At 45.9% G+C, this 26,072-nt stretch overlaps 1 protein-coding gene across 1 annotated transcript in view; it reads left to right on the forward strand.

The window, feature by feature from the left end:
* The window catches only part of LOC140392448 (EF-hand calcium-binding domain-containing protein 6-like), a 99,885-nt gene extending 75,092 nt beyond the window's left edge, over window positions 1-24,793 (forward strand). Inside the window, exons 16-18 of the mRNA XM_072477702.1 lie at window positions 16,033-16,202; window positions 17,748-17,913; window positions 24,394-24,793. Of these exons, the coding sequence (XP_072333803.1) occupies window positions 16,033-16,202; window positions 17,748-17,913; window positions 24,394-24,612 (555 nt within the window). The 3' untranslated portion in view covers window positions 24,613-24,793. The remainder of the gene's footprint in view (window positions 1-16,032; window positions 16,203-17,747; window positions 17,914-24,393) is intronic.
* Window positions 24,794-26,072: the final 1,279 nt, after the last annotated feature.

The raw sequence follows: 26,072 nt of genomic DNA on the forward strand, positions 1-26,072 counted from the left end.
AGGCCCGGGGGACTTGTCTATCCTCAAGTTTTTCAAAATGCCCAACACATCTTCCTTCCTAACAAGTATTTCCTCGAGCTTACCAATCTGTTTCACACTGTCCTCTCCAACAATATCACCCCTCTCATTTGTAAATACAGAAGAAAAGTACTCGTTCAAGACCTCTCCTATCTCTTCAGACTCAATACACAACCTCCCGCTACTGTCCTTGATCGGACCTACCCTCGCTCTAGTCATTCTCATATTTCTCACATATGTGTAAAAGGCCTTGGGGTTTTCCTTGATCCTACCCGCCAAAGATTGTTCATGCCCTCTCTTAGCTCTCCTAATCCCTTTCTTCAGTTCCCTCCTGGCTATCTTGTATCCCTCCAATGCCCTGTCTGAACCTTGTTTCCTCAGCCTTACATAAGTCACCTTTTTCCTCTTAACAAGACATTCAACCTCTCTTGTCAACCATGGTTCCCTCACTCGACCATCTCTTCCCTGCCTGACAGGGACATACATATCAAGGACACGTAGCACCTGTTCCTTGAACAAGTTCCACATTTCACTTGTGTCCTTCCCTGCCAGCCTATGTTCCCAACTTATGCACTTCAATTCTTGTCTGACAACATCGTATTTACCCTTCCCCCAATTGTAAACCTTGCCCTGTTGCACGTACCTATCCCTCTCCATTACTAAAGTGAAAGTCACAGAATTGTGGTCACTATCTCCAAAATGCTCCCCCACTAACAAATCTATCACTTGCCCTGGCTCATTACCCAGTACTAAATCCAATATTGCCCCTCCTCTGGTCGGACAATCTACATACTGTGTTAGAAAAGCTTCCTGGACACACTGCACAAACACCACCCCATCCAAACTATTTGATCTAAAGAGTTTCCACTCAATATTTGGGAAGTTAAAGTCGCCCATGACTACTACCCTATGACTTCTGCACCTTTCCAAAATCTGTTTCCCAATCTGTTCCTCCACATCTCTGCTACTATTGGGGGGCCTATAGAAAACTCCTAACAAGGTGACTGCTCCTTTCCTATTTCTGACTTCAACCCATACTACCTCAATAGGGTGATACTCCTCGAACTGCCTTTCTGCAGCTGTTATACTATCTCTAATTAATAATGCCACCCCCCCACCTCTTTTACCACCCTCCCTAATCTTATTGAAACATCTATAACCAGGGACCTCCAACAACCATTTCTGCCCCTCTTCTATCCAAGTTTCCATGATGGCCACCACATCGTAGTCCCAAGTACCGATCCATGCCTTAAGTTCACCCACCTTATTCCTGATGCTTCTTGCGTTGAAGTATACACACTTCAACCCATCTCCTTGCCTGCAAGTACTCTCCTTTGTCAGTGTTCCCTTCCCCACTGCCTCATTACACGCTTTGGCGTCCTGAATATCGGCTACCTTAGTTGCTGGACTACAAATCCGGTTCCCATTCCCCTGCCAAATTAGTTTAAACCCTCCCGAAGAGTACTAGAAAACTTCCCTCCCAGGATATTGGTGCCCCTCTGGTTCAGATGCAACCCGTCCTGCTTGTACAGGTCCCACCTTCCCCAGAATGCGCTCCAATTATCCAAATACCTGAAGCCCTCCCTCCTACACCATTCCTGCAGCCACGTGTTCAACTGCACTCTCTCCCTATTCCTAGCCTCGCTATCACGTGGCACCGGCAACAAACCAGAGATGACAACTCTGTTTGTCCTGGCTTTTAACTTCCAGCCTAACTCCCTAAACTTGTTTATTACCTCCACACCCCTTTTCCTACCTATGTCGTTGGTACCAATGTGCACCACGACTTCTGGCTGCTCCCCCTCCCCCTTAAGGATCCTGAAGACACGATCCGAGACATCCCTGGCCCTGGCACCCGGGAGGCAACATACCTTCCGGGAGTCTCGCTCGCGACCACAGAATCTCCTATCTATTCCCCTAACCATTGAATCTCCTACAACTATTGCTTTTCTATTCTCCCCCCTTCCCTTCTGAGCCCCAGAGCCAGACTCAGTGCCAGAGACCTGGCCGCTAGGGCCTTCCCATGGTAGGTCATCCCCCCCAACAGCATCCAAAACGGTATACTTGTTTTGAAGGGGAACGGCCACGAGGGATCCCTGCCCTTTCTGCCTGTTTGTTTTTTTCCCCCTGACTGTAACCCAGCTTTGACTCCACTTTTGTGAGGATTCCTTGATACTACCCTCGGCTAAAGGTTGCCTTGATGTCAAGGGCAGTCATGTTCATCATACATCTGGAGTTCAGCTCTGTCAACAGCGCTGGTATAGTTCAGTGGGCTAGACAGCTGGTTTATGATTCAGATTAAGGCCATCAGCGCGGGTTAAATTCCCGTACCAGCTGAGAATTTTGAATTCTCCCTCAGTGTACCCGAACAGGCGCCGAATGTGGCGACTAGGGGCTTTTCACAGTAACTTCATTGCAGCGTTAATCTAAGTCTACTTGTGACAATAAAGATCATTTATTTATTTTATCCACGTTTAGACTAAGCCTGTAATGAAATTAGGAGCTGGGTGGTCCGAGTGGAACCCAGTGAGCAGGTTATTTCTGAGCAAATGCCACTTGATAGCAGTATCAATGACACTTGATAGCAGTATCAATGACCCCTTCTATCACTTTGACGATGATGAACAGTAGACTGGGATGGTAATAGGCCCAATTGCATTTGTCCTGCTTTTTGTGGACAGGACATAACAAGGCTGTGGGCAGCATGGTAGCATTGTGGATAGCACAATTGCTTCACAGCTCCAGGGTCCCAGGTTCGATTCCGGCTTGGGTCACTGTCTGTGCGGAGTCTGCACGTCCTCCCCGTGTGTGCGTGGGTTTCCTCCGGGTGCTCCGGTTTCCTCCCACAGTCCAAAGATGTGCAGGTTAGGTGGATTAGCCATGATAAATTGCCCTTAGTGTCCAAAATTGCCCTTAGTGTTGGGTGGGGTTACCGGGTTATGGGGATAGGGTGGCGGTGTTGACCTTGGGTAGGGTGCTCTTTCCAAGAGCCGGTGCAGACTCGATGGGCTGAATGGCCTCCTTCTGCACTGTAAATTCTATGTAAATTCTATGAAGGCGGTTTTCCACATTGCTGGGTAGATGCCAGTGTTGTAGCTGTACTGGAATAACTTGGCTAACTGGAACACACGTCTTCAGTACTAATGTTGTAATGTTGTCAAGGCCCTAGCCTTTGCAGTCCCCAGTTCCTTCAGATGTTCATATTGCTATTATAACAGATTTATTACTTTTTGTAACAATATCGGTTGATGCCATAGTCGGATGGGAAGATCCTGGAATGGAACCCTGGCTCAAAAGAACCTTTACATTTTTAAAATAGTATGTGGAAGAATAGAGTCACAGGATTGCTAATTAGTTTTAACAACGAGAAAAAACTTTTATTAAATATGGAAAAAATGGATTATGATACAATACGTCTTTACTTTCCCCTTAGTTTAACAATTACTCACAGATTTTAGGATTAACACAGATTACAAAGTACATCTTAATCTACCATGGTTTCATTAACACAAAGCCCCTTTTACTCACAAGATGACTGTGGGCAAATAAACTTTCCATTCTGAACCCCAAGTGAAGGTTTATGGATATCTCCTCAGAATCCCCCCATATGAGTGTCATGTGAGAGTTTCCACACTCCACTCCCAAAATGTCCTGAACAGGTTTTTCAGATGACACCTTTAATTAAAACATCTGCTCCATGTTTAACAGGGAATCCAGTCCAAGATTTCATACCAACCCCTTTAGGATTTCTTTGTCTTGACGCTGTGCAAACTTCTCACAATTGTTTTAACTCTCAATTCCCATAAATGGCATCAGACGTTTGCTTTACCTCTGATGTCTGCTGTCCACTTTAAATCTAATTACTGCAATTGTCTCTTTAACTCAGAACACTTTGTTTACTCGTCTTTGAATTCTCCTGAACAATACCTTGGTCTCTGTTCCCTTAACTCCTGACTTCTTTGACACTTCATTTTATTTCTCTAGAACGCATTATAGGGGACTCAAGTTAAAGTCCGCTGAACGGCACATTTAGTGGGCTGTTTCTCAGCATCTGCAGTGCCAAGAAACATCCCACTGTCCAATGACACTTTGCCATTTCTTTTGGCCTTGGGAGATTTCTCCCCACCGAGGCTGAATTTAGCGGGAATTCCGAGCAGATTGAGGCACCATTTTGTCCGGCAGTCCTTCTTTCTCCTCTTCTTTCAGCCACCCACCAGTTTTTTGACCACCCCTCACACCCCCAAACTTGGGGATGCCCCCATGAACCCTCCTCACCCCCCCAACCTGGTACGGCCTCCCCACTTGGCCAGATCCCTGGCAGTGCTAACCTGGCATCTGGGCACCCTGGCACTGCCAGCCTGGCACCATGGCAGTGCCACTCATGCACCTTAGCAGAACTGTGAGAGCTGCCTTCTCTTTCACTGCCAATCTTCAACTGCTATCAAAATAGCTAAACTAAAACTTAAAAGCTTCTCTATCTTATGAGGCCGAAGTTGCGAAGCAAGCATTGCAGGTTTATTTATTCTTCACACTGTAGCCTTCTCTGAGCATAATAGAAACACAATTGGAATGGAACCAACCCCTACACAAAACATCTTTGTCCAGCATGAATCCAATTATAGGTTTTAACCTTGGAGGCACAGAAATATTAAACTGACAGACTTAAAACTCTACCCTATTTCTAATGTTCACCAATACAACTCTGACTCCCTAAAAACTATCTTTGTTTTCCTAATGGTAAGGAAGATTTTGCAGGGTCAACAGGGATGGGTTTACTGGTGTTGCTCTCGGTGCCATGGTCAATTCATCCGATTTTATTCCTCTTAGACTTTGTACCTGTTTGTTATAACTGAGTGACTTCCTAGGCCACTTCAAAGGACATTTAAAAGTTAACCACATGGGTCTGCAGTCACATGTTGGCCAGACCAGGTAAAGACAACAGATTTCCTTCCCTAAAGGACATTAGTGAGCTGGATGGATTTTTGAGTATTGCTGAAAGAGACATGCCATCAAAGTTTTTCATCTTGCACTCATCAGGATAGCTTGCAAGAAGTCGCCAACAAGAGCAACAATTTATACTGCATGAGAAGAGAGTGCTGATTGGTTGGCAAGTGGACTCTGCTTGGAGCAATTGCTATGGAGAATGCGGCATGGAACAGTTAACTACCCGGATTTGTTCAAACTCAAATTGGGCAGGTCACCTCTAATTGGTCAAGGCCTTGCCCTGGAGAATGAATCAGGGACTGACTGTTCCCTAAGATTTTGAACTAACAAAGAGGTTTCCTAGATCTGGTCCTAGAGAGGATCACGTGGCAATACCATCTATTTGGGCATACATGGTGTCGTTTAAACTGAACTCAACTGCACAAGTTGCTGAGTTCATAAGTTCAAGGGATTCAGATTCAGATATTGGGGGTAAATTTACAAACCATGATATGGTGATGCAGTGCAAATGTCTGTAGATTCCTGAGGGGCACATTAGTGAATAGGCAATGTTGAATGGGCATTGCTATTGATAAGTCCTGTATGATCTTCCCAAACGTGAAGGAGTCCTTCACCATGTATGTGAGAAACCTGCTCAGAACTTGGTGTAGCTTAGCACTGCTGCCTCACGGTGCTGAGGACCCGGGTTTGATTCAAGCCAGGTCACTTTCCATGTGGAATTTGCACATTCTTCCTGTGTCTGCGTGAGTCTCACCCCCCGCAACCCAAAGATGTGCAGGGTAGGTGGATTGGCCACGCTAAATTACCCCTTAATTGGAAATTTAAAAAAAAAGAATTGCATGTAGCAACTCGCACAACCATTTGGTCAATTAGTTGTGCAGAACCAATCAAAGATAGGAACGGCATGTGTTTACATACACAGATACAGTGAGCCTTGAGGGAGAATCCTATCATAAATATTGCCTTGCAGCTTGTTAATCTTACACAAATCCAACAAGCAATTTTGTTATTTGCTTTTGAGCAGGGCTCTCTAGTGATGCTTTTTGCATGCAACTCAATTGTCTAGTAGCATTGTGAGGCCTCAAGGCAAACCCAGACATAAATATCTGCTTACCCGATTGGAATAGGCATCCTCAACAAGTGTGCCCACATCATCAAAATGCACGCCATTCTTAATGACTGATCCAAATTCCTACCCATTGGACTTGATGCTCAGCGTTGCCAAATCTGCCTCCTCACAAATGCATGCTTTCAGGCCCATGCTCTCTGCTGGTGGACTGATTGTTAAAATCTATCCCAGTGAGTCTTATCACTATTATGAGATCTTTGGTTGAAAATCAGCTTTAACACTACATCATATCGGGGCATGGGATGGCGAAGGGGAATCTGGAGTACTCGTCGACCACACTGAGAATGTACGTGTGACGGTCGGTGGAGGGGAGGGGTCTTTTGAAATTCACGCTGAGGCGCTCAAAGGGGCGGGAAGCCTTCACCAGGCGCGCACGGTCCGGCCGGTAGAAGTGCGGCTTGCACTCCGCACAGACCTGGCAGTCCCTGGTGACTGTCCTTACTTCCTCGACGGAGTAGGGCAGATTGTGAGCTTTGACCAGATGATACAATCGAGTGACCCCCGGGTGACAAAGGCTGTCGTGTAGGGCCCGGAGTTGGTCCACTTGTGCGCTGGCACATGTACCTCGGGAGAGGGCGTCTGGGGGCTCGTTCAGTTTACCGGGGCGATACAAGATCTCGTAATTATAGGTGGAGAGCTTGATTCTCCACCGCAAGATTTTATCATTTTTGATCTTGCCCCGCTGTGTGTTATTGAACATGAAGGCTACTGACTGTTGGTCCGTAAGGAGAGTGAATCTCTTACCGGCCAGGTAATGCCTCCAATGCCACACAGCTTCAACGATAGCTTGGGCCTCCTTTTTGACGGATGAGTGTCGAATTTCAAAGGCATGAAGGGTGCGGGAAAAGAATGCCGCGGGTCCGTCTGCCTGGTTTAGAGTGGCGGCAAGGGCGACGTCTGAAGCGTCGCTTTCTACTTAGAAAGGCAGTGACTCGTCCACTGCGCGCATCCCGGCCTTGGCGATGTCTGCTCTGATGTGGTCGAAAGCGTGTTGTGCCTCGGCCGCGAGGGGAAATTGGGTGAACTGGATGAGTGGGCGGGCCTTGTCCGCATAGTTTGGGACCCACTGAACGTAGTAGGAAAAGAACCCCAGGCAGCGTTTGAGGGCTGGAGGGGAAGTTCCATGAGGGGGCGCATGCGGTCGGGGTCGGGCTCGAGAAGTCCGTTTTGGACAATATAGCCGAGAATGGCTAACCAGGTCGTGCTGAACACACACTTCTCTTTGTTGTAGGTCAGGTTGAGAAGAGTGGCAGTGCGGAGGAATTTATCGAGGTTGGCATCGTGGTCCTGCTGGTCATGGCCGCAGATGGTGACATTATCTAAGTACGGAAAGGTGGCCCGCAAACCGTACTGGTTGACCATTCGGTCCATCTCTCTTTGGAAGACCGAGACCCCATTTGTGACACCGAAAGGGACCCTAAAGAAGTGGTAGAGGCGACCGTCCGCCTCGAAGGCAGTGTATGGCCGGTCCGACTTCCGGATGGGGAGTTGGTGGTAGGCGGATTTCAGGTCAATTGTTGAGAAGACCCGGTACTGCGCAATCTGATTGACCATATCAGATATGAGTGGGAGGGGGTAAGCGTCGAGCTGCGTGTACCGACTGATGGTCTGGCTGTAGTCCACGACCATCCTGTGTTTCTCCCCAGTTTTAACCACTACCACTTGGGCTTTCCAGGGGCTGTTGCTGGCCTTGATAATACCCTCCCTAAGCAGCCGCTGGACTTCGGACCAGATGAAGGTCTTGTCCTGGGTGCTGTACCTTCTGCTCCTAGTGGCAATGGGCTTGCAATCCGCAGTTAGATTGGCAAAAAGGGAGGGGGGATCGACCTTGAGGGTCGCGAGGCCGCAAATGGTAAGGGGGGGTAAGGGCCCACCGAATTTGAGGGTGAGGCTTTGGAGGTTGCACTGGAAGTCCAGGCCTAACAGAAGTGCAGTGCAGAGATTAGGAAGGACATAGAGGCGGGAGTTACTAAATTCTACACCCTGGACCGTGAGGGTGACTGTACAAAAGCCTCGGATCGGGACGGAGTGGGATCCGGAGGCTAGGGAGATCCTTTGATTGGCAGGGTGGACCGCGAGGGAGCAGCGCCTTACCGTATCTGAGTGAACGAAGCTTTCGGTGTTCCCGGAGTCCAGCAGGCACGAGGTCGCATGGCCGTTGATTTTAACCGTCTTCGACGCAGTGGCCAGGTTGTGCGTGCGAGATTGGTCCAGCGTCATTGAAGCGAACTGTGGGTAGCCATCGGATGCTTCGGGTGGCGAGCATGTGCGGTTCCGATGTCGGGATGTCCGGGGACCCTATGGGGAACAAGATGGCGGCGCCCATGGTGCGCACATTGCGGGGTCGGGACAAGATGGCGGCGCCAATGGTGCGCACATTGCGGGGTCGGGACAAGATGGTGGCGTCCATGGGGTGCACGTGGCCGAAGGGGGACAAGATGGCGGCGCCCATTGGTCACACATGGACCCGGGAGGCGAAGATGGCGGCTCCCATTGTGCGTCTGGCGTGGGGAGGGGGTGATAGCGGGCGCGATCGCAGCGACTGCGCGGGCCTGGCACACAGCCGCGAAGTGGCCCTTTTTACTGCAGACTTTACAAACTGCAGAGCGGGCTGGGCAGTGTTGGCGGGGATGCTTCTGCTGACCGCAGAAGTAGCAGCGGGGACCCCCGGGGTGCGCGGATCGGCATGCGGCGTAGACGTATTGCGAAGGTACGGCCCCGGCTGAGGAGGTCGGCGGCGGCGGCGGGGTCCAGGAGGGGTAGGAAGGGGTAGAAGGGTGGGCAGCGCGGCGGGAGAGGTACTATTGTACGTTACGGGATGTGACCATCATGGAGAGTGCCAAGGTCTTCGTCTCCGCCCGTCACGAAGGCATCGCGCATGAGGAGATTCACGTGTTCGGCGGCCGTGACGGCCTGACAGTCACAGTCCCGGATGAGTGGAATTAGGGCCCGCCAGAAGTCTTCGATGGACTCGCCAGGTAATTGCGAGCGGGTGGCAAGTGCATGCCTGGCGAAGAGCGTGTTCGCCTTCTGCGCGTCGTGTTCTTTGAGGAGTTCCATTTCTTTTGTGTAAGTCGTGGCGGCTTGGATCAACGGGAACACGCTGGAACTGTCTGGAGTACAGGACGTTTATCTTCTGAGCCTCCGTTGGCGTGGGGTCCGCCGCATTGATGTCAGCCTCGAAACATGTCAGCCAGTGAGTAAAGTCTTTCCTGGCGTCGGGCGAGTGATGATCCAGCTGCAGGCGATCGGGCTTAATTCTGATATCCATTCTGTGGGAAATCTGACTGTAATAAATTGATGCACGATCAATTGCACAAAGACTAAAGTTGGGTACAACTGTGGCTTTATTACAGTCAGATGCGTGGCCTCCTGCTGCAGCTGGTGAAATGGCAGGGCACTGGAGGTCATGCATATTTATACAGTTCTCCCTGGGCGGATCCAGCCGGCAGGACCTACCGATGAACCTGTAGTGCAGGTCCTACCTTACATCTCCTATTACAGTGGATCACCACACACTAGTTCTATCCTCACAATGTTTCCATTCAGAATCGGTACCATTGGCATACTCACTCTAGAAAAGTACACAATTTTGGATGCCTCTAAGTAAAATCAATGCCAGAAATAATTGAGCAGCTCAGTAGATCATGAACACACCCGGGAATTCTTACCATCCATGAGCATCACCTGATCTGTTTGATCTGAAGCTTTGAAGTCACTTGCTGCTAGCTTATTGCTTCATTTGGCGTGGTAATGAAATATGTTATGCTGTTTTGTTTGTTGTGTTGATAAAGATGTCAGCAAGTGTTGTAAGAATTTGTGTAGTTTTGACTTTTAGATAAAGTTTTGCAGAGAATAATTAATGGTATTGTGATTCTTCTGCTGGCCCTTTCTCAGTGAATTAGAAGTTCATGTACTGTTTGATTATTTGTTGTGATAGAATAATATACTTTTTATATATTTATTGACATATAGAAAATCACAACACAGAAAAGACCATTTGTCCCGTTCTGTATGTTGGCTGAAATGCATTGATCCTATCTAACCCCAACATCCAACTATTGATCCATAGGGGGCAGCACGGTAGCACTGTGGATAACGCAATTGCTTCACAGCTCCAGGGTCCCAGGTTCGATTCCTGGCTTGGGTCACTGTCTGTGTGGAGTCTGCACATCTTCCCCATGTGTGTGTGGGTTTCCTCTGGGTGCTCCGGTTTCCTCCCACAGTCCAAAGATGTGCAGGTTAGGTGGATTGGCCATGATAAATTGCCCTTAATGTCCAAAATTGCCCTTAGTGTTGGGTGGGGTTACTGGGTTATGGGGATAGGGTGAAGGTGTTGACCTTGGGTGGGGTGCTCTTTCCAAGAGCCGGTGCAGACTTGATGGGCCGAATGGCCTCCTTCTGCAATGTAAATTCTATGATAATCTATGAATAGTCCTCTGGGTTACCTCAAGTGCATATCCAAGTGTTTTTAGAAATGCAGTGAAGGTTTCTGCCTCTGTTGCTTTTTCAGGTAGTGAGTTCCAGCCTCCACCATCCCCCGGGTGCAAATATTTCTCCTTAATTCCCCTCTAATCCTTCGACCAATTACAAAGTCTGTATCCTCTGTGACCTCTCTGGTTTTTTTTTTGTAAAATATTTTTATTCTCCATTTTCACATTTTCTTCAGAATTTACACCCCACCAACAAGCAGTAAACAGTAACAAATACAAAGTCAATCCCCTTATCAACAACGATCCCATCCTCCCATGACCCCAAAGAATGGCCCACCTGACAATATAAGCAACAAATAAAACAAACCCTCCCGTGGTGGGAAAAGCAAAGGAAAAAAAAATGAAAAAGGAATCAGGAATCGCCTCTGGTCACCATTGACCTTTAGAGTCCACCCCCCCCCCCTTAACATTCAATGCCATCCAATCCCCGAAAGAGTACCGTAAATGACACCCATGAATTGTAAAACCCCCCCATTCCCTGACTCCTCCACTCCACTTCCTCTTACAAAACTCCTCCCCCCAATCTCTGTTCCTTCCCCCCAACTTTCCACCCCGGCTAGACCACTCAGACCCTGTTCTGCCAGGCTCTGATAGCCGCAGCCCCTCCCCCCACCTCACTCCTGTTCACTGGCCGGCTTAAACCGGCCAGCGTGGAGGCCCCCGCCCGGGTCCCTTTCCCCCTTGCCCGGTCCCAGGAAAACCAAGAAATCCCCTTTAGCACACAAACCCCGCGTATACACCCAAGCCCCAAAGAACCATCATTGCAAGTGAAAGTCCCATCTCTTCCCTTGTCCAAATATATACAACGTTGGCTCATTTAGCACGCAGTGAAAAAATACAGTTACATGAGGCTACATTGGTACATGACCATTTCTCAATTCAGCCACAGTCCTTCTGCCTTCGCAAACTCCTCCGCCGCTTCCGCTGTCCCAAAATAAAAGTCCTTGGAATTGTAGGTCACCCTCAACTTAGCTGGGTATACCAGTGTCGTTCAAACTTTTTTTCCGGGGACCCATTTTTACCAACCGGCCAACCTTCGGGACCCAACCCGGCCGACCTTCGCGACCCACGCCGGCCGACATTCGTGACCCACGCCGGCCGACCTTCGCGACCCACGCTGGCCGACATTCGTGACCCACCCCGGCCGACCTGCGTGACCCACCATTTTCTCTTACCTTGTTTGCTGCCGACAAAAATGGAGGGAATGGTTTTGGGTCCCTTTGGCCCTCGTACACGCTCCTCCAATGGAACCTGTTGGATAAAGGTGAAGCCTTCTGGTGTCGGAAAGTATGGAGTCTCCATCTGTCCAAAGTTCCGCATTCTTTTCCTGTAAAATTTTATCAAATAAACCCCCCCCCCCAAACTTGTAAAAAATAAAATGAGTAAAATAAATGAAAAAAATGAAGAAAATCCCCCCGAACTTGTAAAAAAATAAAATGAATAAAATAAATGAAAAAAGTAAAACTTAAATGAATAAAATAAATGAATAAATGAATAAAAACCACTACAGAACTTGTAAAACCGAAAGCTGCAACCGTTTAAACAAATAGCGGCCGCACTGCGCATGTGTGCGATCGGGAGTGCCGCAGACAACGGCTCCTCGACCCTCCCGACACCCGCCCGCGACCCACCCGCGGGTCGCGCCCCCGACTTCGGAGAACACTGGGGTATACTATGCCGCACTGCACCTTACTGATGTACAGTGCCTTCTTCACCCAGCTGTAAGCAGCCCGCCTCCTCGCCAGCTCCACCGTAAAGTCCTGATATATGCTATAGCAGCTCCAGCCCACTGCACCACCCGCTTCTGCTTTGCTCAGGACCTTCTCTTTCACACTGTACCTACGAAAACACAGCGTCACTACTCTTGGCGGCTCACTCTCCTTTGGTACAGGCCTCCATGACCGATGAGCCCGATCCAGTTCATATCGGGAGGGATCATCCCCCTCCCCCAATAGCTTCGCCAGCATCGTGGCAAAATACTCAGTCGGCCTCGAGCCTTCCACTCCTTCGGGCAGACCCACAATCCTCAGATTCTGTCGCCTGGATCTGTTTTCCAAGTCGTCCATTTTGGCTTGCAGACCCTTGTTGATCTCTATCCCTTCCGCATCTCCTTCCCCATCGAGGTAAGTTAATCACTGTGCTGCAATAATGTCTCTTCCACTTCGGTCAGCGCCTCACCTTGCTCCTGCACCTCCGCCACTGCGCTCAATACCGCCGCCCTCACCGGGGCAATCGCCTCCTCCACCAGCACTTTGAATATCTCCCCCATCCCCTTCCTCATTGCCTCCATGTGTTTTGTGAACTGCCTTTCGAGTTCCACAGCCATCACCTTAGTCATTTCTTCAGCCGTGGGCAATGCGGCCTCCCCTGGTGCCCCAGCCTCCACTTTCCTTACCTTCCCCGCGGTGACCTTTCCACTTCCCGATGGACTTTCAGACGCTTTTTTTACAGCCGTTGTTTTACTTATTTTCGACATTTCCCTTCACTGTGCCTTCTCCCTGCTTTTACCGCCTTTGTTGCCCCTGGGACCGGGCAACCCCGAAAATGCCATTCCCAAACGGGAGCCCTCCAATGTGCGGCTGCCTCCCGCCCGCCATCCCCGAAGGTCCCCTCTGTGACCTCTCTATTAATGGAAATATATCCCTGTAGCCATCTGGGATGGCCACGTCCCAATTACAAAATGGACACTCGCAAAGACTGCAGGGAAAATTGGACAATGCTAAGAAACAAGCAGGTGCAAGCTCTGTCTGTTGATTAGAACCTTAAACTCTCAGACAGGACAGAAACTACCAAACGATCTACATACTAATGAGCCATCTCCGGGGACAAATGGGAAACATTTAGATACACAATGTTAGGACAGACTCCCCGGCGCCAGAAGAAGCTAAGACAAAGCAGAGGGACAGTCACCAGGACACGCCCAGTGTTCAGGGAACCACCCCTTTATTGGAGAAAAATCGATACAGATGATTGGGAAAGACCCAATTAGTTGAGGCCAAGTTCAAGGCCTGCCCAAAAGCGCGCAAAGCCCTTTTCAGTATAAGAGATATCCCCCAAGGGAGAATCTTCCTCCTTTGGCTTTGGCTCTCACCGAAGAGAGAGACCTGCCTAGCAGCTGCATCAGACCAAGTAAGTCCCAAGTCAACGCACGCTACGAGATAGATGCTCCTAGTTGCTACCCTGTAAACAGCTCAACCCAGCAGCCTCAGAACCGAGCAACGGCCATTGTTCCTCTGACTGAGTGGGCGCCCGAAGCTAAGTATAGGCTTTAGTAATAGTGGTAGTTTAGTTTGTAGAGTTTATGCATGAGTAGATTTGACTGTGTGCAAATAAATGAGCATTGCTTTTGAACTTACTAACTGGTGTATCGAGTCATTGATCAGTATTCGGTTCTGAACCTTATGGCGGTGTTGAAAGATACCTGGCGACTCTTGAGCAAACGTGATTAAATAAAGCCAAATTAAGAGCCAACCAAAAGTTAGCAACATCCCTCCTATCTAAGCTATCTCAACCCTTGATTTAGTTCAATTAAATCTCTCCTAGCTTCCAAAGAAAACAAATTCAGCCTCTTTCCTCATAACTAAGATTTTCCATTCCTGACACCATCCTCATAAATCTCTTCCCTATTAAATTTCCTATTACAAACTAAATATAGCCTACTGTAGCTAACCTAGTAGATGGTAGATAAATGGATCAACTGGAAGTGTTCTTGGAAGTTTTGGGTCAGAAATCATTGTGGAGCTCAAAATAGCTAATATACAAGAATGTAATACTGATTTTGAAGCACTTTCATTTAGCCCTAGCTCTTTGTTTTGTTCCCTCAAGTTGATTTCTAATAATACAATACTTAGAACAAAAGTGCATTCCAATTGTAATGTTTAAGATTTCAACTGAGATATTACATAATTCACTGCAAGTTGACTCAAGCTGGTTGGCAGGTTGGACAGCAGGAGAGTATAAAACTTATCAGTAATATCACTAAAGTAATTTGGTTTTGATTACAAATAGGTAGATAAAAATAGGCACAAACAAAAATAAAAAACATTTCTTTTAGCAAATATAATACAGCCACTACCCAAACTAAAATTGGATTGGATTTGGGTTTATTGTTGCATGTACCCAAGTACAGTGAAAATTATTGTTCTGGGTACAGTCCAGCCAGATCGTTCTGTATCATAGGACATATGATAGATACACAATGTAAATACATAGCAGACATCTGGTGAAGCATACGGAGTGCAGTACTACTCAGTAGAGAGGATGTGAGGAGGGATCAGTTCAGTCCATAAGAGGGTCATTCAGGAGTCTGGGAACATCTGGGAAGAAGCTGTTTTTGCATCTGTTAGTGTGTGTTCTCAGACTCTTCTATCTCCTGCCCAACGGAAGAGGTTGAAAGAGAGAATAATCTGGGTGGGAAGGGTCTTTGATTATGCTGCCCGCTTACCCAATGAGTGTAGACAGAGTCAATGGATAGGAGGCGGGTTCGCATGATGGACTGGCTGCGTTCACGACTCTCTGCAGTTTCTTATGGTCTTGGGCTGAACAGTTGCCATACCAGGCTGTGATCCAAAAGAGACAATGCTGGAAAATCAGTAGATCTGGCAGCATCTGCAGAGAAAAGAGCAAACGTTTTGAGTCCAGATTACCCTTTTTGATCTGGGCTTGGAAGAGATGCTGCCAGACCTGCTGAGATTTTCCAGCATTTTCTCTTTTGGTTTCAGATTCCAGCATCCACAGTAATTTGCTTTTATTTATAAGATGCTTTATAGGATGCTTCTGTAAAAATTGGTAAGAGTCGATGAGGATTTGCCGAATTTCCTTAGTTTCCAAAGAAAGTCCAGGCACTGTTGTGCTTTCTTGGTCATAGCGTCAATGTGAGTGGACCAGGAAAGATTGTTGATGATGTGCACACCTAGGAATTTGAAACTGTCAACCATCTCCACCTCAGCACCATTGATGCAGACAGGGGCGTGTGCGATACTTTGCTTCCTGAAGTCAATGACCAGCTCCTTAGTTTTGCTGATGTTGAGGGAGAGGTTGTTGTTCTTGCACCACGCCAAAAGGTCCTCTATCTCTCTCCTGTACTCTGACTCATTGTTGTTCGAGATCCGACCCACTACGGTTGTGTCATCAGCAAACCTGTAAATGGAGTTGGAGTCACATTTTGCCACACAGTCATGTGTGTATAGGGAGCATAGTAGGGGGCTAGGTATGCAATCTTGCAGGTCCCCGTATTGAGGACTATTGTGAAGGAGGTGTCATCGTTTATCCTTACTGATTGTGGTCTATGGGTCAGGAAGTCGAGGATCTAATTGCAGAGGTCCAAGTCCTAGGTTTTGGAGTTTTGATATGAGCTTGGCATTCATTCACATGTTATAGGTATCCCATGTCGGAAACCTGGTTGTCTTGATCTGATTTCCAATTTTATAGTTTACAATCTTATCATAGGTTCAGCTCTTGCTGGATGACCTTTGGACAAACTTTCATGAGTTGGATCAATTTAATACTGGTTTTGTTACCAAAGAGGAGTTCAGAGACACCCTCATGGACCTGTGCGAGGCACTGAATGACCAGACCTGTGAGATAATCGCCAACAAGTTTGACCATGGAAAGAACCGGTTAGTTTTGCGTGCAGTTATCTTGTTACAAAATGCTTTCCTCTTCAGTTTGCACCGTTACATCTTGATTGCATCGATACAGGGATGAATGAGGATCCACAAAAGTATACTCAAAAAAATGTTAATATTTAGGAATGGCCTAGAAACATCAATACATTCTTCATGGAACAGTAGGATATGAGTTTACAGGCACAAATTCACAGACCTCAGATTTATGACCTTTTGTTTATTGATGGGGAGGAGATTCCAGTGCATCAGCAGAATGTGGGAATTCCTCCACAGGGAGAGAAATGATCCTGGTGCCTGCCATGTGTCGATCTAAAGAGGGATGAATAGAAATAAATGGTGAGGCTAAAGCATGACATGCCAGTATTACAAAACATTATTTTTCTTCCTTGTCAAAGACAAATTGTTAAAAAAAATATATGAAATTCAGGCAATGCCATTTTGTGATATTATAACAACATCTGCATAAATGTATGTAGCATTTTTAATGTAACATCCCCAGGGGGTTTACAGCAGCAAAATATGCGCCGGCATTCTCCGTTGCGGGTCTGCCTTGCTTCAGCTGCCAGCGAGAATGGGGAATTTGGCGCTCAGCCAAATCGCCACTCCCTGCAGCGGGACCGGACAACTGTCCGGCATGAAGGAACGTGGAATATTGCTGGCGTGAAGGAACGGAGAATCCCGCCCGATAGGGCTGGAGTCAGCAGTTAGGGAACTAGGTTTGGACTGAAAACAATGGCCTCAGTCGTCCAAATGTTTAAATGGAGTAAATTTCTACTCGTCCAGTACTGGATGATGGATAAGCAATTTGCTAATTTATCAACAGTGGCGAAATCAAGAATAGTGATGGTGAGGTAGAGCCAGCTGTCATCGGTGTCCATGTGAAAATTAATGCCGTGCTTTGGATGGTGTCACCGAGCGCAGTGTGTGGATGTGAAATAGGAAGGGGTCAAGAATAGATCCATGGGGGACACCAGAGGTAACGGTGTGGGCGTGCAAAGAGAAATCATTGCAAGGATCAAGCCGCTGGCGTAGCCCATGTTGCTGTTAATTAAAGATCACCTTACATCGTGGCAGATGTCTGAGGGAACTGGAAATCTGGGAGTGCAGTCTTAGCATTAGTGGTTGACACCGGAAGCCAAAGCTACCTTTTGCCAGGGCAAACAGAGGGAAGACCAGACGAACTGGAGGGTTAGCCCAACTGCTCAGCACATCTCACAAGTCTGAAGAATGAGACCTTTATATGTCACTCATGAGGTGAACTATGTTTCAGAGCTTCTCGATGCAGTGTGTTCCTTTGTGTCCTACAACAATGATCAAAAATTAAGTTAAAAAAATTACTCATGGCAGTTAACTGGCTTCAAAAACCAACATCAAATATACCAATGTGATTTTGATTAATTGTGGCATTTCACGCTGTAGCTTTTTCAAACTTGCTCTCTCAATTTCAGAACGTAGTCAGAAATATGTTTGAAGCTGGTGCATTGTTAGAATTTTGATTTAAATTTTCTTTGAAATTATTACCCATTCGTTGTTCAGGATTTCTTATCTCGAGTTTCTTCAGCCATTTGAAGACCGACGGAGATCAGTCAAGTTTAACAATGTGAAAACTCTGAGCCAAAAGCAACAACACCCAGAGTTCACAATATACACAGAATCCATGCATAAAGGTCTGAACACCATCACAGAGAAACTTCGAAGAAAGGTAATCGGTTTGCAGAGTCCTTTAACAGACATTGTAGCCAATATCATGTTTTACCTTGTGACAAGCAAAGTATTTGTAAAGATTGACAGCATTTGGCAGGTTTGTGTTGCAATCTGCTTTGAGTTTGAAGGTTTATTTATTTTATTCGTTCATAGGATGTGGACATTGCTGGCTCGATCAGCATTTATTGCCCATCCCTGAGGTAAGAGTCAACAACATTGCTGTGAGTCTGGAGTCACATGTAGGTCAGACCAGTTAAGGACAACAGATTTCCTTCTCTAAAGGATTTGTTATGGGCCAGGGTTTAGAGAACCCCAAAGTGTATCATGGAGTTCACCTGATTGTGGTATGGGGAGCATACGGCCCACTCTACAGTACAGCAGAAAACGAAAAGTAATTTTTAATGCAAAACAATATATATTCTATGAACTCAGTTAACCTTTTTAAAACATACAGTGAACATCTTAGCAACCATCAATTCAAATACACTCCCCAATGAATACAACATTCAAAGTAATACTTAAACTTTCCTTTTAACATCCATGAGACATTAAAAAAACTTTTAACAGAAGCACATCAGGTTTAAATTCACTACTGAGAACAGTTATCACTCTGAATTCACCAAATGATCAAGAGATAGTCTTTACATGGCAGAGAGAAAAACATTACACATTATTTGGCTGGCTGCAGCTCCAACACTGAAACGAAACCAAAAAAACACAGACACACCCAAGCTTTTCTCAAAGTGAAACTAAAAAGCAGAGCCAGAGCTCAATTCCACCCACACTCTGACATCACTGCAGTAATGAGCAGACAAACATTTCTTAAAGTGACATTCTCATGACACCTCCCCCCCAAGAAAAAAAACCCATCAACTTCAAGATGGTTTCATTTTTCACTTTTTCACTATCCTTTAAGAAATGCACACAGTAAATATACTTTTTCGTTTAAAAAAACAACACACGCAAACAGGTATAATAATATAGTCCATTTTTGTTCTTCTTCCTTGAACTGAACCTGCTTCTGTTCATCACATTTGTGACAAAGCATCAGCTATCACGTATTCTCGTCCTGCCACATGTACTATTTATAAATAAAACGGCTGTAACAATAAACTCCAGTGAAACAGCCTTGCATTGGTATTCTGGAATCGTTCCAGAAACATCAACGGATTATGATCAGTATATCTAATAGTGTCAGACGGATTGCTGGTCAAATAAATGTGAAAATGTTGCAAAGCCAGCACCAAACTCAAAGTCTCCTTCTCAATCATTGAATACCTTTGCTGGTGAGAATTCAATTTCTTTGAAAAATAACCAATAGGCCGCTCTAGCCCTTCGTTGTCATCTTGTAGAAGCACCGCACCTACGCACACATCACTCGCAACAGCCACTTTGAATTGTTTTGTATAATTTGGGATGGCTAACACAGGAGCAGTGGTTAACACAGCCTTCAGGCCGTCAAATGCCTGTTGACACTCTGCTGTCCACTGGCATTTGTTACGCTTCTTGAGCAAGTCCGTCAGTGGAGCGGCCACACTGCTAAAATTCGGTACAAATTTCCGGTAAAATCCGCTCTCTTTTTTTTATTTTTATAAATTTAGAGTACCCAAGTCATTTTTTCAAATTAAGGGCCAATTTAGCATGGTCAATCCACCTAGCCTGCACATCTTTGGGTTGTGGGGGCGAAACCTACGCAAACACTGGGAGAATGTGCAAACTCCACATGGACAGTGACCCAGAGCCGGGATTGAACCTGGGACCTTGGCGCCATGTGGCAACAGGGCTAACCCACTGCGCCACCATCCTGCCCGTAAAATCCACTCATACCAAGAAATCCCATTATTTCCCGTCGTGTCATGGGTATCGGAAACTCCCTAATAACTTTTGCTTTCACATCCCGTGGGACCATTCGACCCTGTCCGATTGTATGGCCAAGGAAAGTGACTTGGGATTTTCCAAATTCACTTTTGGCGAGTTTTATCACCAAACCCGCCCCTGAAGTCGATTGAATAACTCCATCAGATGTTTTAAATGTTCTATCCATGTCTGGCTGAAAATGACCAGATTGTCAATGTATACCGTACAATTGGGTAATCCTGAAACATCTTTGTTAGTTAACCATTGAAATGTGGCTGGGGCGTTCTTCATGCCAAATGGCATAACTTTGAATTGGTATATACCATCTGGAGTCACAAAAGCTGAAATCTCCTTCGCCCTTTCAGATAAAGGTACCTGCCAGTAACCTTTGAGTAAATCCAATTTGGAAATACAAGCTGATTGTCCCACTTTCTCAATGCAATCCTCCAAACGTGGGATAGGATAAGAGTCTGTTCTTGTAACTGCATTAAGCTTTCTATAGTCCACACACAACCGTTGGGTACCGTCTGGTTTTGGTACCATCACTATGGGTGAGCTCCATTGGCTGCAACCTAATCAATTAGGCCATTTTTAAGCATACTCTCAATCTCTTTGTCAACCTGTGCCAATTTTAAAGGGTTAAGTCTATATGGATGTTGTTTAATTGGATCAGCATTTCCCACATCTACATCATGTATAGCCATTTTAGTACTTCCCAATTTATCTCTACAAACTTGCCCATGTGATATCAATAACTCTTTCAGGTCAGTCCGTTTTTCCTCTGGAAGGTAACTCAACAATTTATCCCAATTTTTAAGAACATCCTCATTTTCCAATTTAATTTGAGGTATGTCAAATTCAAAGTCATCTGGATTTGGTTCGTCACTTTGAGTTAGAATCATTAAACCTCCCCCTTTTGCTATCCTTTCCTTTCAAAGTACCTTTTAAGCATATTCACATCGCTGCAGTAACATGAGCAGACAAACATCGCTGCAGTAACATGAGCAGACAAACATCGCTGCAGTAACATGAGCAGACAAACATTTCTTAAAGTGACATTCTCAAGACAGACATTAATGAACCAGATGGATTTACAACAATCGTTCCTGGTTTCATGGCCATGATTAGACTTTTAATTCCAGCATTTTATTGAATTCAAATTTCACCATCTGCCATGGTGGGATTTGAACATGGGTCCCTAGGAACTTTTCCCTGGGTCTCTGGAATAGTAGTCCAATGACAATGCTACTACGCCACTGCCTCGCCTCTGATTTCTTAAATTGCAGGGGAAAAAAATCTTTATTGTCACAAGTAGGCTTACATTAACACTGCAATGAAGTTACTCTGAGAAGCCCCTAGTCATCACATTCCGGTACCTGTTTAGGTACACAGAAGGAGAATTCAGAATTCTTAGCTGGTACGTGAATTGAACCCGCGCTGCTGGCCTTGTTCAGCATCACAAACCAGCTGTCTAGCCCACTGAGCTAAACTAGCCCTTGACACTGACCAACTGTCCAAACACTGACCAACACTGACCAACAGTCCAAACGCAAGAAACGTATCACAGAAGGTTCGTTTGTCTGATCATTTTTGTGAGACTGACCAATGCGCAGCACGGTAGCACAGTGGTTAACACTGTTGCTTCACAGCTCCAGGACCTCAGGTTCAATTCCCGGCTGGGTCACTGTCTTTGTGGAGTCTGTACCTTTGCACCGTGTCTGCATGGGTTTTCTCCGGGTGCTCAGGTTTCCTCCCACAAGTCCCGAAAGACATGCTGTTAGGTAATTTGGACATTCTGAAATCTACCTCTGTGTACCCAAACAGGTGCCGGAATGTGGCGACTAGGGGCTTTTCTCCGTACCTTCATTGCAATGTAAGCCTACTTGTGATAATAAAGATTATTAAAAAAAGAATTAGAAATTCCTTTTGGACAGTCAATGAAATTCAATTCTGGGCGCTGTGTAGATGCTATGGTGGCTGCCCTGATACAATCTATTGTGTGCCACTGCCCGGAGTGCATTTCTAGCCCCTAATGTTTTATGCGGTAGTATAAAAAGGTGCAGGATTGTTCTTCACACTTGCAGTTGTAACTTCATTGTGTTCACAATCATAACAATATAATGAAAATCAGAGGAACAAATGAGCAACGGAAGCAAGCAACTTCCCTAAATGGTATGACCTTTGCTGTATTAATTTATATTTCCTGATCTGTGAAGTTGTAGGCAATTTGGAATATTTATTCAGGTGTATAAACATATCTATAATCAACATCTTGTAAAAACTTTTTGTCCATTAAATGAGGCAATGGTGGGGTCGTGGTTATGTCACTGAACTAGTAATGCAAAGACCCAGGCAAGTGCTCTGCAGTCATGGGTTTAAATCCCACCATGGCAGCTGGTTGACTTTCAATTCTGTTAATGAAATCAAGAATATAAAGTTAGTCTCAGTAATAGTGACCATGAAACTAGAATTGATTGTCGTAAAATGCCGTTTTGTTTTCCCCTCGAGCGAAGGAAATCTGCCATCCTCACCTGGTCTGACCTCCATAAGACTCCAGATTCACAGCAATGGGGATGACTCCTAACTGTACTCTGAAATGGCCGAGCAAGTCACTCAATTCAAGGGTAATTCAAGGGATGTGCAACAACGCTGGCTTTGCCAGTGATGCCTACAATAAAAAAAAATTGTTACTATATCTTAAAAGTGGAACTGCAGTGCTCTAGTGAGCATTCTATAGAAAGTGGCTTACGAATCCGTTACTCCTAAGCAACAGCTTGCTATTTCTGTTTACTAATTCAGTTTATCAGAATGTACGTTACTGGTACTTCTCACCTGAACGCAAGGCTGTATAGTGGGATATATTCTGTGGCTGATGTGGACATTTGCAGTACCTTGTCTGAATGGTTATTCTTCACATTGGCAGATTTATTGACCGAGAGAGAGAGAGAGAGATACAGAGCTGAGCTCAACCCTGCCTTCACCTTGCAACCATTAAAAAAAATATTAGGTGTTTCTTGACTGCGACTTAAGAGATTTGGTTTCCCCTGAAAGCTGAAGCCAATTGGTTTTCTTTCACTTCTGCTCAACATAAATAAACCTGACAACTTGGCATAAAATGTTAACTGAATCTGCAATATGTGTGAGTCTCACTACAGATTGCACGCACCCACGTAACCAATGGTTACTTGAAGTTAGCTTTAAAAACAAGTTGATTTGCTCTTACATTGCATGAAGCTGTTTGTGGTCTTATGCTATTGCAGGTGTTTAGTTTGTCAGGTAAAAATACAAAGATACCGTTGTAGAGATTAAAAGGAAAATTACAAATGTTCGAGATCAGAGAAAAACATTCAGGCATGGCCAATCATCATTTGTGATAAAGACAGGTTAAGACTTTTGGTTTAACCTGTTTGAATCTTCAAGGTGTTGGTATTGGTTTATTCGGTTATACAGTGTGAGGGTACATGTTAACACAGTGTTCTTCAAACTTTTGTCCGGGGACCCATTTTTACCAACCGTCCAACCTTCGGGACCCAACCCGGCCGACCTTCGCGACCCATGCCGGCCGATCTTCACGACCCACGCTGGCCGACCAGTGCGACCCACCATTTTCTCTTACCTTGTTTGTTGCTGACAAAAATGGAGGAAATGGTTTTGGGTCCCTTTGGCCCCAATGGTCCCTTTGGCCCCCCGAACTTGAATAAAAAAGGCTGCGACCATATTTTTAAAAATGCGGCCGCACTGCGCATGCGCACCAATGATCGGGCACGCATGCGCAGTGCAGGCAAATTTAAAAAAAATCTGTTCCTGGCCATTTTGAAGGCTGCTTGTAGCCGGCATTATTAAAAGCCGGCTGCTGCGTGCGGATTTGCGCAATCGGGAATGCCGCGACGGACGGCTCCGTGACCCTCCTGACACCTGCCCGCGGGTCGTGCCCCCCGAGTTTGACAATGCCTGTGCTAACATATTTAACCCATTGCTGATTTTATAGGGCGATAATTTTGTTGATCTGGCGATATTGACAGTCTTCGGGCGCGATCTTCCGGACACGCTGCGCCGGAAAAGCATCTCGCTGCGGTGCAGCATGGCCAGTGAAATCCGGGAGACCCCGCTCCTGGAATCCACCCAGCTTGCAACGCCTCGCGAGATTCAGCGCAATCTCGTGAGGCGTTGCCCACAATGGGCAGGATCACCTATTTGGCAAATCTGCATATTAGAGCCGTGGTGCCAGGTTGGCACTGCCAAGGTGCCAAGCTGCCATTTTATGCAACATGGGGGTTAGAGGTTGCAGGGGGGGTGCAGGGCCCTGTTGCCTTTGGGCTGGGGGGAGATTGGTGATTTTATTTGTGGGCTTCGGAGATCGGGACACCATTTTTAAATGCCGTCCCGATCTCGTGCTTCAACGGGCAGTTCCGGCGAATGGAGATCCCCGTTTAAAAAATGGGGCTATGTGAGGCCTTATTCAACATGAGTAGCGTTGAATAGCCACATGTTTCATGTTTCACGGCCGAACGCGCTCACTAGGGGACTTTGTTCCCTTTTGGGAAGATCATGCCCATAATCACTGAATTGAATTCAATGTCTATTTCTAAGACTCCATTGTCCTTTTCTTCCCCTCCTACAGTTAGCTGGCAATTGGAAATCCCTGGAAAGAGTGTGTAAAAAACTGGATTGTACCAGTACTGGATTTCTCACATTGCCTGAATTTCGATCTGTTCTTCGACTCTGCAATATAGTCTTGGATGAAGATGAAATTTATCACATGATGTCAAAGTATGATGAAAATATGGAGGGCAAAATTAAGTATTCAAATATTATCAACAAAATCTTCAAGGCCCCGTGAATATCACTTGCTTGATTCAGATTTGTTAATTATTTGATATATTCCTCTGTATCTTAAAAAAATGTATTTTACTGTTTACATTTTGGTTGAATTTTAAAAACTAATAGATGATATAAGACCTGGGACAATGAGAGTTTATGACAATCATTGGTTTTGATCGTGAGTGGGTTCTTTCAGACAATCCCAGAACGCAGATCTTCATTTAACTTCATAAATAAGTTAAGAATTTGACATTTGAGGGGTCTTGGATTGTAAATATGTAAAGAACATTGCACGGCATATCAAGATAACAGCAGAAATTGCTGGATTGATTCAGCAAGTCAATTTGGCACAATGCGTAACTAAGAAATAATGTGACGAGTTCATTTTACAGCAAAGAAAAAACAAAGGGGGGATTGTGTGGCCCCTTCTGTCAGCGCAATCTATCTTCCGGTCCTTCCGAAGACCCCCCCCCCCCCCCCCCCCCCCCCGCCCACCACGGTGGGTTCCCTGGCAGCAGAATGGCCGATCCACACAAAACATCACAGACATCAGCAGGATTGGAAGATCCCTTCAGCAGACAATGGCGAGCCGCCTCTGTGGCCAGAAAAGGATCTACGGGAGGAACGGAAAATCCTGCTCAAAGTGTTGGAAAATGTCTGAAGATCTGGCCGCATCGGTGGAGGGAGAAAGGGAGTTAGCGGTTTGATCCCATCATAACTCTTCTACAGAGCAGGAGAGAGGTGGAAATCTGATAGGCTTTATGCTGTTGGAAAAAGGGGGAGGGTCAGGTGTAACAAATGGAAAGGTCAGCGATAGGTTGGAGGATGGGAGAGATTAAATTACAAAGGTGTCATCGAACAAAAGGCAACTGGAGTGGCAATGGTTGTAGTACAGAAGGTCTTGGTCAGAAGTGTTGATGGTAGAATAAATGGCAGCTGTCTTAAAGCAAATACATGAAAAAAAGATACAGAATGGGACTTGGCAAACAAAAATCAAAATGGAGAACAGAGTTCCTGGTTTGAAATTTATGGTCCCCAATGTAGAGGAGATTTACACCTCCCCTCGCCTCACTGTCCAAGACCCTAAACACTCCTCCAGGTGAAGCAGCATTTCATTAATTGATACTTTCAATTCAGTGTACTCTGTTTTCTGCTCACTAATGCACTCTTCTCTACACTGGGGTAGACTAAACACAGACTGGGTAAAAACGTTGCAGAACACCGCCACTAGGTCTGCAAGCATAACCCCAAACTTCCAGTCGCTTGCCATTTTAATTCACCGTCTTAATCTTAGGCTCACGTTTCCGTCCTTGGCCAGATGCAATGTTCCAGTGAAACCCAACGCAAGCTTGAATTAAAGTAAGTCGGTAAAGGGATATGTTGAAAGTGTACAGGTGGCAACACATCGAATCATAGAATGGTTACAGCATGAAGAGGCCATTCCCATCTGGCTATCTGCATGGGAAATTCAGCTCGTCC

This window comes from Scyliorhinus torazame, chromosome 16 (genome assembly GCF_047496885.1).
Source record: "Scyliorhinus torazame isolate Kashiwa2021f chromosome 16, sScyTor2.1, whole genome shotgun sequence".
NCBI lineage: Eukaryota > Metazoa > Chordata > Chondrichthyes > Carcharhiniformes > Scyliorhinidae > Scyliorhinus > Scyliorhinus torazame.